This window comes from Antennarius striatus, chromosome 7 (genome assembly GCF_040054535.1).
Source record: "Antennarius striatus isolate MH-2024 chromosome 7, ASM4005453v1, whole genome shotgun sequence".
NCBI lineage: Eukaryota > Metazoa > Chordata > Actinopteri > Lophiiformes > Antennariidae > Antennarius > Antennarius striatus.
The window spans coordinates 12483380-12497664 of NC_090782.1; the positions used below are offsets into that span (position 1 = coordinate 12483380).

Genomic DNA, 14285 nt, shown 5'->3' on the forward strand with positions numbered 1-14285 from the left:
GGTCTCTCTATCAGCCTCTGAGTATCTAGTAGAGGGGGGCGGGGGGGGGATGTGCCCAGTCTCCCCCCAGTAATACCCTCGGGCAGACTCGGGATTGGCTTGTGGACCTTTCTCACATTGGTTCAATTAAAAACATTCACAGGCCTTCACCAGCTCAAAGACGGGCAGCTGTTACATCATCCAATATGGTGGAAAACTGCCAATGTAGAGATGATCACCTGTGTGAGTTTGTGTATACACAATCTGGAAAAAAACGTCAACAGATTCTGATGTGACTTTGAGTAGAGTGTTTAACCCTTTAATTACTTTTATCATGCTTTACTCTGTGTGACTTTTTTGTCAACATGTGGCAAAACCACATCAATACCAACAAAGCTATGCAATCTGTCAGCTCAGATCTGTTCTTCCCACTGCACCATCATCATTTACCAGGACTGACACATCTGTAAAATAGGAACATGAAGGAAAGGCAATAGGAGCCTGTCAGTGTAAACAGGCTGAAGACAGGGAATAAGAGGTTCCTGTTATTGCGGAAGCTGAACCATGCACTCCAGTTCCTTCACACACATCACTGATTCACACTGTCCACTATCTGGAGAAGGGAAAACAGCCCAACCACAGAGCGTGCTTGTAAATAAAATTCTTGGTAGTGCTTTGTCACAACATACAGCGTGCCTCACCACATCATCATCATGCCATTTGCCTCTACAGATGCAAACATTTAATGCTTCAGTCTTCATAAACACTAGGGGACAGTAACTCGGCAGCATATTAGGTTTTCAAGGATTGTTTTTTGTATGATATTTTTATCTTTCTGTGTGAGTTTTAAGTTATTGACACTAGAAATAGCAGAATGTCCAGTCACCTTGGAAAACACAATTCCAACACACTGGCAGGAAAAGTCAATACTACCTGGAATGAATCTTGTGTTTCCACTACTGCAGATTGGTTTTTCACGAAAGAAAAGCATCACGTCTACGCGTGTTAAGATAAAGATTTTCATTAACCTACATGATGGAGGAATGGCTGCAGTCATCAAAAACAATAACGCTATATAGAAATTACAGAAAGACCAGAAATCTAGCCCAATTTTTAACTGCTTCATCATTAAAAGCACTATGAGCATCATGATAGCTCATTTTTGTTATCCAGCACAGCTGTTTTCTACTCAAACAAAAATGTCACAGCACATGTTATGCAAAGAAATGCTGCTCGAAATGGTAATACCAATCAATCAGTCGTGACTCATCAGTCCTCTGCATGATGCTAAGCTGTCCCACAGCCTGCAGATCTGGTGCTCCCTCACAAGTGTACCATACTTTTCATGTTACCAAGCCTACCAGCACACTGGGATAGAAAAATCTGATGAGAGGGATGAGCCACAAAATACAGTAATGACAACAGGTAATACCATATGTAAAAAATGCGTCCCACAGACAATCTCCAGTACAAAGAGAATGCAATGCATGCACAACATTTGTGTAGTGATATTTCTGTATTTGATGAAGGGTGACGCAAAATCATGTAAAATTTTTGAAAAACAACTACACAATTTTCTGGAGTGGAATATAAAAACAGAGCTGGTGTTGGGTTGCTTTCAATGTATAAACTTAACTCCAATGAATGAATCGTGAATGTGTGCACTCAAACACATTATGACAATCATACATCTACGTGTTAACGTAAAGGACATCGGATGAGAGGGAAACCTAAAAGTGCATGATGGTAAAACTTGGAGGTCTTTGGGTAATATCAGAGTACAAAGAATGAACTGAAATGGTCTCATCCTTGAAGAATTCTGTAGCAGATTTGGGTACAACGTTCCAAATGAAGAGCAGTCTTAAGAACACATGGTAACACTTATGGTTGAAGCACTGGCAGCATCTTGTTCATGTGAAAGCAAACCAAGCTGCTAAGAAGTACATTACAGTAACCAAAGTAAACTTCACAACAGACTGTTTCACTGATAAAGATGCACATCTGTGAATGTTGCTTCAGGAATACGTCAAGGAAAAGATATCCAGAATCACCAAAATGTTTCACACAAGGCCAAACAGCAAAAGAATCGTTCAATCGATGTCTGAATGAGAGACTCCCTGAGTACCACTAAAACTGTCTAGAAATGGAGTAACTGCTTCAAAAGGCAGCTGAACACACAGCTAAGAAGCTGACAGACGGTGTCAAACAATTTGTTAGACAATTGATTTGAAGAAATTCATGAGTTCCCAAAAAGCTGAACTGGGGACAATCAGATAACAAACGAACTGAAGAGGAACCATTTCACAGAAAAGAAGCGAAACAAGAAGGAAACACCACTAAACTAAAAGCAGTTTATGGTCCCGAGACCTAAAGACAAATCAAGTAAGATCAAGAGACAGATAAAATCCTGATGACTTGTAAGGAGTGTGTGTGTGTGTGTGTGTGTGTGTGTGTGTGTGTGTGTGTGTGTGTGTGTGTGTGTGTGTGTGTGTGTGTGTGTGTGTGTGTGTGTGTGTGTTTCTGTACTTTGCTTCAGTGATTCTACATTTCCACATGATTTTGCTGGCTGCGATAGAGTTAATAATATCTTTAGATAACATCCCATGTTTAATGTATGGAATGTTCTACATGCACTGCAGTTGTTTGAGAAATTTGGAGTTTTAGAGTTGAGTCAACAATCACTGTTCTCTGGCTACCTGTGAGTGATACTGCAGACTGAAAGAGGAGAACAATAGGTGGTAATGGCCAGACGATAAGGCCCGGGACGGATCTAACAAAGGCCTTCTTGTGTCCACATTAAGACACTGAACCTCCCAGATCCTTCATCCCTGACTGCTCTGGACATAAACACTCCCTCCAGCCTGTCACTGGGAAGACATCGACCAAATTAGACAATGAATGAGAAAATGGGGCCAGCATGAAACTCTGTCAACTGGAACCCAAACAAACCCACAGGTATGAATGGGACAGGAAAGGAATTACAACATATGAATGATGTCAAGATCTAAAATATCAATCATAAAAGTGGAGCTACAAACCCAGGACATGAGGAGAAGTCTAATGCTAAAATTTCTGGTGATGAGATCTATTGTTAGGCTGCAACAACACCCGTGACCCGCATAGTGGATGGATAACTAGCTGTAGACAAGACGATTACACCAGGGATCAAAACCAGCTTACCTCTGGTTTGTACTCTAACCATAATGCCAACTTTGCCTTAAATGCCATATATTAGGTAATTACCAATATGTACTCTTCAGAAAAATGTCATTTTCCTGGAAAAACATCCAACTATTGCCAGTAAACAGTTTTTTTCCATCAATATACTTAATCCAACAATTTCTCAATCCAGACAGGCTGTCAGAAGACATTAAACAGCTTTGCTTTCACATCGTGCTTACATCCTGTGCTGGCTCAGTGTCCAGCAGTGCCATCTTTGTTTTCATGGTCCATGTTCTCATGAGGTTACAATAAGCTTATATACCTGAACAGCTGACTGAGGATAAGATTCTCGTGTTTGTGATCATTCACCTACAGCACCCAGCAGAAGAAGGCTAGTACTGTTTGAGGAAGATGAAGACAACGTTTTTTCTGACACAATGATGATAAAGCTTCTTCATGAAAGCTGGAATAAGATCAGGACCACTAAACAATACTTTAAGCAAGAGTAGAATAATATTTTCTCTTTACAAAGAATATTTTTACCTCAAACGTTTAAGTAACAAGCAGATGTGTGATTGGATGAACACTTGCACTACTAAAATATGAAAATATTTTCCGACAGTTGAATAACCGTCCAACATAATTTAGAAAACTGGACCTTCAAATTATACATAGATGATTACAGGAAGAGCAGAAGGAGGGGAGGTGGAACTTGATATTTCAAAACTTCCATTTTTTAAAGTTCAAATACGTGAAGTTATAATACACATAAAAAGTTGTTGATTTAATGTTCAACAAAACAACATTTTGGCTTGAATTTAATTGGTTCTTTTTTTTAACATGAGGAATTTGGTTAGCTTCTTTACAAGGAAGCATATGACCCATCTACCCTGACAGTCTGCTCTCAGATGTGCAGCACTTACAAGCGTTTGAACTCTTTATGCAGGTTAGGAAGCATGCAAGATGGCAGTATAGACTTTCTAAAAGAACCCCCAAGAGGCATAAAAATGATTAAAAACAAAACACACCATCTATGTGTCAAATGGCTTCAAATGGCAACAAAAAAAACCTTGTTTTGATAGTTTTCAGCATGGCTTTCCACAGAATAGAACAGTAGGAGATGGAAATGTGTTGATTCTCTATGCTTTTGCGGATTTAAAATTCTGCCCAAATTTGAACTTCACTGGGATGGAAACCTTTGTAGTGAAGTTCTTCCACTGGCAGCCATGCACTTTCTTGGAATAGAAGGGTTGGGTAATATTCAGGCTTTAGCAACATCAACATATAAACAAGTACGTTTGCATCAAGCTATTGAAAACTAGTATCAAAATGATTGACTGAAAAGGAAAGCGGAATAAAAGTGTAAAATAAGGTGAACATGATGCATAACGTAGAAAATCCAACCAAACATCCTGACCAAAGACACTAAAAGCTTTTGTAGCTGGTTGCAGAACGATCCCTCTGAAGTACCTTTTGGCTAGAAGAAAAACACACATTAAGTCACGATCTCTGTGGTTTTCTTTGAGTAGCATCAAAGAACTCATACATCAGCTTCTCCCTTTTATTCTCTGAAGTGCCCCGAGGGCAGACAAGGATGAAGGCAGGGTGAGGAAACCGAGCACGACCGTCTGCTGCTCTCGTCCCTTATAGGCACCTCGTTGATGGTTATTTGCTGCTTAGAGGGGCTCCTCAGTTTACTCAGTAAATATCAAATGGTTTACTGAAAAAATGATTAGCTGTTTTAGACAGAAATACTTCATCTTAAGATGACTAATGGGTCATTTAAGAATCTCTTGCACTCCACCTTATTCATCTATTTTTACCTGAGACCCTCAGTAGTACAGCAGCAGCTTGAAAGTCTGCCCTGTGTGCAAGGTTTTTGTATTTTTTAGTCTATAAAAGGAGTATTTCCTTATTAAATCCTATTCTCCATGACATGCAACAGCTATTTCCATAGCATAGATATAGCTTCACAGTGCACAATAAATCAATGCAATTAATAAATGGGAAAATAAATTCTGAACAGAATTAATAAAAAACAGTACTTTTCTTTAGATATGCTATATTAAAAAAGAGGAGAAAACTAATTGAATGTGTACTACCCATTAAACACAATGGGCACCTATTTATGAAATGTGGAACCTCCTGGAGAGCAACGAGTCATCTTTTGTCAAAGAGAACCAGCTCTTTGACAAAAGATTAGAAAGCAGGGCCTTCTTTATTCAAGCAGAGGTTCCATGGAGAGTGGCCGAAGGGAATGAATGCTGCTGCCAATCACTCCACACTGTTAGCAGGCTCCTCTCCTCAAAGCTCGTCCTGCCCTTCAGCTCTGTGGAGGAGGGGAGGAGGTCTGAGTGGACACACACGCGGCTCGTCAGAGCTCAACAATGATTTGTTGTACACAGTTGTTCAAATTTCTTTAAAACATGTGAACACCAGTACTTTCCTATTCTTCACAACCATAAGGTACATTTTTGTTTGTTTAAATACAACTCTATAAGCAAATCTGTGACACAGATAAAATGCTGTAACTTTGTTTGTATTACACATCTCATAGGGTGATACGACCCGTGAAATTTGAGAAAAATTGAATTCTCTCATGCATTTTCCAGTGAAGTAGCAGAACGGAGATAACGCACAGGGTAAAGTTGGACACGGAAACACCAAGCTCAGCAATAAGGCTTTAGACTGGCTGCTGGAGTGAATCTGAAATGTATTAGGCCCCCATTTTAAAAAGATTTCAAATGTCTTTTTCAACCCAGGACCTTTAATGCAAATACTCCTGAATGTATGAATATACGAGGACTCAAAACCCTGTAAAAAAACAGTGCAAAGTAATTACTGTAGTGTGAAATTTAAACCCATCCTTATGTGCTTCAAAAGAATTAACTAGATATACAGTACAGTATTCCCTCGTTATTCACAGTCATAAAATTATAAAAGGATAGTCTAGAGTCAGACTGACATAAGACTCTAGTTTGACTCGGTGTCCAGGTTTGTGACAAATTACTTAAAAAACTGGACTTGGTACTTTTTGTAAACACAAAAATATTATCTTTAGCTTTCAAAACACTACGCTATTATGTGGTTAGGACTGATATTCAGTGGAAGGCAGCAGGCTTGTCTGCTTGATTATGACAAGGCTTTATTTGTTCTTTTTATCTACGAGCAGTAAACATTGCTCACAGCGTGTGGAAATGAAACTAAGAAGCTTCTTAATCATGTTTCTTGTGTAAACCAACACATCAATTCATTAAGGATCTGACATTTTAAATCAACTTGTCTCAATAGGAAATAAATTAGCAGCTCTGAGATGACGTGACTTCATCACCATTAAACCACTGATACACACATTCAACACAGCTGGAAATCCACTCCATTCTGGAGAGACTGTTTCAAATTTAGAAATTGACATCTGCTGTGTCCTAACAGGGAATAAATTTAGAATGTTTTTGGCCATCATCTCCAGCACATCCATCTGTAGACTGACAGTAGCCACCAGACAAACTACTACATGATCAGCCACACAGTTTCAGGGCCAGTGAGGACCCCATGCTGTGCTTGCGCTAGGACGTAGTATGACTAAGCCACTGTGTAAAAGTGTAAAAGAATCGAGCATGCCACAAAAAGCCACACCCTGTGTCCAAGACAGTGATGCAGCACGCGGACGACTGATGCTCGTTGTGGGGGTCATTGGGGGGGCCTCCCCTAGGAAATATTTTAGAAAATGGGGTTGTTTTCCTGCATTCTGGTGCATTCTGAGGGCAAAATCTTCTTTTCAGTTTACCTACAAAAATACACTAAAGTCAACAGTTCAAGCTGAACTATCTTTATTTCTGTCCTACTTTATGCAGGAATAAATGTGAGATTCAACAATTGAAAACTTGCATTCACTATGTGAAGATACAGTCATACAAAATATTACTCAATGTTTACTAGTAAATTTTACTGGTTATTCCTGCCGGTCATAGGGATCAAAAGTCTAAGACAAGTATTGATAATATCTTTCATTTACCTTCTGATCGGTCTGTCTCCACTCGTCCCCCCTCTCAGCATTCACCATTTGTTTATTAATGAGGATTTTAACACAAACTCTATTATAAAACACTGGATTCTTTTGATCGATTGTCCTCGCCATGTCTTACACCAATTCGCGGGTTCAGCTTGTAAAAAAACAATATTTTTGTTTTTCATTGGACGAGAGGAGGTTATGACCCGAGTGCATATTTAATGATCGGGAGCGTTCAGGTCACTTCGGCTATTTCCACACTATTTCTGCTAGCACCACTCGCTAGCAGCAGTAGCGGCGCTGGCGCCGCTCGCTAGCAGAAGTAGCGGGGCTAGCGCTGCTCGCTAGCGGAAATAGCGAGAGCCGCTAGCGAGCGGCAGTAGCGGCGCTAGCGAGCGGCAGTTGCGGCGCTAGCGAGCGGCAGTTGCGGCACTAGCGCCGCTCGCTAGCAGTAATATAGAGTGTCGCTAGCAAGCGAAAAAGTTTTAAGTTTTAGCCTTTTTTCCGTAAAAATAAGAACGCCACTGTGGCTACACAGTCTAAAAACCTTGTAGCCAATCTGGAATTTACTTTGCCTATGGCGAAGTGGCGAAAGGCTAGCACAAGCCCAGCCATGGACAGTACTGTGTAGTGATGCTCCTGGACACTGCTCCCCATCACTTATGCTGCCTTCACGCCTCTGTAAATTAATGGCATCGGTACCATATTGTCAATACACATACTTGGATCAAGAAAAAACATGTGTTGTGATGCTGGTCCAGACTTTACACACGACAGAAGTTTTATACAGACTGTCAGCATCTAGTTGTATTTGTTCTCTATGCCGTACTCTTTTTGCAATAGCAGTCAATCAGGAAAAACTGGGAGTAAAATATGAGAAGCAAATAATACAGACGTCTCAACAGGTCAAAGGGAATTGTTTTTGCAGTGCTTCATTTCAGCCTCAAATTTAAGATTCTTATGCTCAGTTCACAATAAAAATAGATAGATAGGTGAAGACTTGTGAGGGTGGGACGATTGTGGATTAGATGGTAAAATAGTTGTTGGATTGAGTCCCAGTCCACCAATTCTACATGCTCATGTGTTCTTGGGGAAGATGCATGACTTCAACCTGCCCCTCAGGACAGCCAGTGTTGGGTCTTTAGTAATGACTACAATTCAATGAACTATTCATACAACTGTTCATTCTTGTAAACATGCTTAACCTGAGAAAGGACTTCCTTGATTTCCCAAGACCTGCTTCAAAATTGAAGGTTAAGGCTGGAGACTTACTGTACATGAGACTCACTCCCAGCTCTGTTTAAATAGACTAAACTAAAGAGTGCAAAGTCAAGTTCAAAGTGATTATGATAGCAATCTTATTTCGTTGACTCCTTAATAACTGGGATGGGGATTGGAAAATTATTTTAGTTTAAACTGAAAATTAAAAAAACCCCAACACAACTACAGTGATTATTAAGCATTGACACAGTAAGTATGCAAGAAAAAACAGACTCTTAGTTCTTACTTTCCACTGAGTAAAATTCCTCAGAGAAACATGTTAGGGATCAAGGCAACTGGGGATTCTATCACGGAAAACTGGGCTCAAAAGAGTCATTATTATAAGAGACAGCAAACAGATGCATACTTTTACTTTATACTTCTTCTAAATCCTAACATGGATGGTGAGAAAGCTAGAAAAAAGAGGAAAGAACGAAAGTTATTGAATCCTTAAGACCAGAGTCTTCATGGATATTCTCTTGCCTGGTGTCTATGTGAGATCGAACGTATTACTTACAGCACTCTAAATATCACTATATCTGAATGAACAACATCTAACAACAATTTAAATTACTATAATTTAACAGCTTTGGTCTTCTTGACCAACTGTCGATGGGTAAAACATATACGGCTATTTTTACAATTAGTCACTTTAGTAATGTTCTCAGCAGAAATGACATAATACCACTGTAAACTGAATATTTTATTTTTACCATTGCTGTGGTCTATAAAACATTGTTCTGATGCTTTAAATACTCTTCAGATTGACAATTAATTGGCATTGCATCCAAAAACAAGTGTGATTTAGTTAATGTTTGTAGCAAACCTGAGAATCCTGGAACATGCCATGATTTTCAACGTGATCCAAACACAAGATGTGTGTCCTGACATTAGGATGTTGACATTATGGTTCTGACACAGATAATTCACTAACAGTCATGTGAAAAAAAAAATCAGAAATACTGCTTGCAAACAAACATACAGCGTGCAAGGCCCTGTTTCAATTCAGGCATGATGTTTTCCTGTTCCTTAACAACCCCATGAGAGTCCGGTTATTTGTTCAAGTTATCAAAATGAAATGTTTAATGGACCGTCCATCTGTTTAAAAACCAGAGAGACCACAGCTAGACTTGATTACTTGGTGATGTCACTCTTCCCCTCTCACAATAATGTCTCTATGCTTTACTGGAAAACACAATTTTATGACTTCATTGTGAACATTGGACATGAAAAGCCAGTGAGTTGCAAGAAACATCTAAAAAAGGTCAGAATGGAGCTGAATTTTAAAGCGTTTTAAATATGTTTGAGAAACACTGTTGGAATTTATCAGAAATCTGATATATTTGGCTTTGTTGCTGCCGAGCAGCATTTAAGTCACCACAACTACATAATCTAATCACAAATTTTACTTATGATAAGGAGGTTATGTTTAATGTTATTTTAGTTATTTTATTTTAGATTATTTAGTACTGAACCTATTCTTTTGAAACGTTATCCAGGAGATGGACATTGGCTAGCAAATTAAAAATCATTTAGACTTAGTGGAGGTATCAGCTCTACTGAGAGCATTTTTATTATCACAAATATAGCTTTAAAATATTTTAAGCAATTATTTTTTATTAAATTAAAAGGCCTAAAATTATTATTATTATTGTATAGTACATAGTATTATGTAGTCCAAACCATAAATAATCTTATACAGACAGAAATTTCACAACAGACTGAAGTACTCCACAAAATATAAACATTTGAACAGTCAGAGAAACACCAACCCTATTTATGACCTCACACCTCTCCGCTATGACAAGTCCGACAGCTGGACCATGACACCTTCTCTTTTGTTTACTACCAATCTATAAGCTATATTACTAATCATAAATGATCATGAACTAAAAAATCTGAAATAATACATGCCCAACTACGAATGTCTTAATAAAGAAATCTATTAGACAAACCTGAACATGCCCTAAATATATATTCAGAATGTGATCCTATCAATGTCCTTGGATAGCACATCTGCACCTCTGGAAACTCCCAGAAAAAGTAAAGATGAGTCCTTTGAGGTTTGGAGAATTTTGCCTTTAGGCATGTACATACAGAGATGCTAGCAGCAGGCACTGCAACAATCTTTTTAATTCATAATGAGTCTGAGCTTTCCATTACTGTTACAAAGCCTGTTCTGTCCCAAATTCTTTAAAAGGAACAACTTTGGATCTCCACATCACTGTGGTGAAAACCTCTCAGCAGTCTATCGCCAATGTGATGTTTTTAACACATTTTTTCCTACATTTGCTGCAACATCATGGAAGTTTCTGTCCACATACACACGGGTTTTAACTTTGCACACATAGCTGTGATACATTAGGGGACTTCTCCATACGACCAGAGGAAGTTTCAAGTAGATCACAAGACAGGCCTTCATCTGGCAACCAGAGATTAAATGTAGCCTAAACAACATGAGGAACCAAAAGGGATGATCTACGGTCTGACTAGTCAGTCCACACAGGGCATGAGTGTAGCTGAAATGAGTGATCCACAGATCAAGTTCATTTGGTATGAAACATCACAAAATCTACCACAAATTTATTCCATAAAATGGGTGGAGTTAAAGAATCCTCAACAGTTAAACACACTTGATGGTAACAATGAATAACTCTACATCACACAGGATGTAGAGTTACTTCTAAATCCTAACATGGATGGTGAGAAAGCTAGAAAAAAGAGGAAAGAACGAAAGTTATTGAATCCTTAAGACCAGAGTCTTCATGGATAGTCTCTTGCCTGGTGTCTATGTGAGATCGAACGTATTACTTACAGCACTCTAAATATCACTATATCTGGTAACAATGAATAACTCTACATCACACAGGAGGTCCAACACGTGCCCAGGTCACACTAGTTGCTTTTCTCCTGCAAAAGAGTCAGTATATGGATTTCCAGCAGTGGATTACACCACAGCTGAGAAACTGCAACATGAGCTTCCCTTCCACAAACACTAGCTCTTCTAACCCTTTATTAGACTATACAACAACACTTAGACATTAAATGACTGGTTTCACACTGCATCCTTCACACATTGTCAATAAACCCCATGGCACCATTTTAAGGACCCGCACAACACACAGGAGAAAGCTTCCCTGCGGCTCATTTTACTTAATATAGCAACAAATATCCCAGTCTGGTAAGTCCATACGTACATGTATGGCTTGGTCTTCCCCCTTTCCATGACTCCTGGTGACACATCAGCATACCTTTCCTATTGCAGCCCACGGTCTTAACACACTACAGCTGTGGCGATGCTTTAAGCTTCAACCTTGCTTTCTTACTCATGCAAGATTGTGCACTAGCGTTTCTGTGGTCTATAACGAAAGATCCATACTGGGATTGTCAGGCAGTTCATCTGAATCGATATAACCACACTCATTCAACTAATTCACTGGCCAGACAGCAGGTATTTGTGATGACATTCTAATGGGAAACGATGGCACACAATCTAATGATTAGATACAAGTTAGGTTACGTTCTCCTGACATAGTTTGAAGTTCAAAACTTTTTTTGCAATGTTCAAAACTAGACAGCTGTTCTTTTTATTTCCACTGTGATCATGGGTACAAAATCAATGAACACATCAAGTGATCACAAAAAAGTGCGACTGATTTCATGATTGTAACACTCTACGGTAATCACAAATGTGTTCGCCCATGTTGTCTGCATGTAATTTAAGTTAGCGGGTGCCTTCTCTTGTGCAGGGATCAGTTTTGCACAGAAACCTACAGACGTGAGGATCACCAGGAGACAAGACGCGCACAGACAGGAGAAGTTCGCAGACATGAGTCACTTTACCTAAAAGCTTCTTCACTTCCTCCACACTCATGTATATGTTGACACTGGGGTGGTTGTTGTTGACGCCTGCAGGACTGCTCGGGTTGGCGAGGCAGCCGGCCCCCTCCAGCAGCAGCAGGAAGAAGAAGCCCCCCAGCCTCCACACCACCGAGTGTGGCCAGTCTCGGGACTCGGGCGGGCTGCCAGAGCCGAGAGTCCACCTCAACATAGTGGCGGTCGTCTGGCTCGCAGTCGATCTCGGTGTTTCCAAGTTGCCAATTTCTTGCTCATCCGTATCTAAAGTTAATCCCGAGAGGCAACATTACTAACTACTTCACGCCGCAGCGCCACTTTTCTTCCACTCGGCTGTTTTTCTTTTTTGTCTTTTCTTGCTAGCTGACAGGCTAACTTAGCCGGAGCAGGCTAACTTTAGTTGCGCTGCTCAAACTCAAGCCGCTGAATGTTTCAATGTTCCGGGTGTTTTAGACGTTTTCCCAGCACATAAAATCCACAACGACTAACACCACACTGAAAACTACATGAAAACGTTCCCCCAAGCAGAAGACTATCTAATTCATACAGCTTCCTCCGTCCATGGTCCCCCTACAGTTGCTTTTCCCGACTATCTCAGTTTTCACTTGGAGCAGGAGGGGGGCGGCCGCGCGCTCACTGGAGTGGAATGCTGCCTTCAGGTGTTGTCGAAAATATTCAATTCAACTCTGCGGGACGGAACGAACCAAAAAAGGATAATGGATTGTGTCTCCTGAAGAAAACCCACAAAGCCTGAGAGATTTTGAAATATGTATCCATATTTATTGTCTTTGTCTACTCGAGTTAACATTTGTTTGTACTGTTAAACACTTATTAAGTCACTACTAAACATTTTAATTATACAGTAAAACTATTACGTTAATATGCCATAAATAAAGTAGAAGTATTCATATTTTTTTTCCATTTATTTCAAAAAAGTTCTCAAATCTATTTTCAATAGATTTGCAACACTTTTAAATGAGTGAGTGGAATAACATGAATAATCCGAGAGTCCTGGAAGGCAGCGTGGAAACCGCACGTCTGGAGAACAAGTGGGATTATTATCCCAAACAAACTAAAATGCAAACGCTGCTAAATAATACTGTTGAGGGGCAGAGGGGCATCACGTTAACGAGGCCACAGAAAAAAACATTTTGGCATGAGTTTTGAAACTAAAAATATAAAAGTAATCGAACTGCCTTGTGAATGCTTTTATTTTGTATTTCACTGGTAAAGTCACCGCTCTTTAATTATGGGGCCGTAGTGAATGGAAACATTTCCTTTATCACAAGTTTAATTGAAATGTTTCATCCACATACTGTACTGCCGTTCAAATTTGGCCTTACAAAGAATGCAGATGACATAAGCACTGGGCAAACATGAACTTTTGAAAATATATTTTTAAAATGTTTTGAGTACACCACACATCACCATACGAAGCACTATAAAACATGATAAACTACAATGCTTTTACCATAGTAATGGCTGCAGAGAGTAGAGTAGATGCATGAATCACTATTGATTTATTCATCTGTATTTGAGATATAATATTTAAGATATAAAGGCATAATTTTTAGTTTTGATGAAGGCTGTAAGAAATAGTTCATGTGCAAAACAAAGCGTGTGATCAAATCTTTCAGTCGCCCCCTTCAGCATTTTATGTACGCATCTTTATTTCTTATTCCAACTTTTTGGGACTTTTTATTCATTTGAAACCTGTCTGTATATTATGTTGAGGTTCCTTTTCTGCATTTGGTGAAGGTGTTTTTTTATTTGGATGAACGTATGAAAGTGGTAAAAGTGAGGCAGGAGAAATGTAATAGTACAGTGTCTGAAGACAGCAATGCAGGCTTACCTGAGTGGATCAGTGGGTTTACTGGTAGACAGTTGTGATAGTAACATTTGTATGTTCATATGTACTGATATACATAAAATGATATAACAAAGAATAGTTACTGCAGGATCTTGCTTAATTTGGAAGATATAATCCTGTTTGCATATACCCCCTGCCCCCATAAAAAAT

At 39.3% G+C, this 14285-nt stretch overlaps 1 protein-coding gene across 3 annotated transcripts in view; it reads right to left on the reverse strand.

Moving 5' to 3' along the window:
* ryk (receptor like tyrosine kinase) overlaps positions 1 to 12876 on the reverse strand; it is a 36567-nt gene extending 23691 nt beyond the window's left edge. For 2 of the 3 annotated variants that reach the window (XM_068320173.1, XM_068320171.1), the window contains exon 1: positions 12254 to 12876. In XM_068320173.1, coding sequence (XP_068176274.1) covers positions 12254 to 12461 — 208 coding nt within the window. In that variant the 5' untranslated portion in view covers positions 12462 to 12876. The remainder of the gene's footprint in view (positions 1 to 12253) is intronic. The other variant, XM_068320172.1, reaches the window with a different exon arrangement.
* Between the last annotated feature and the right edge of the window lie 1409 nt (positions 12877 to 14285).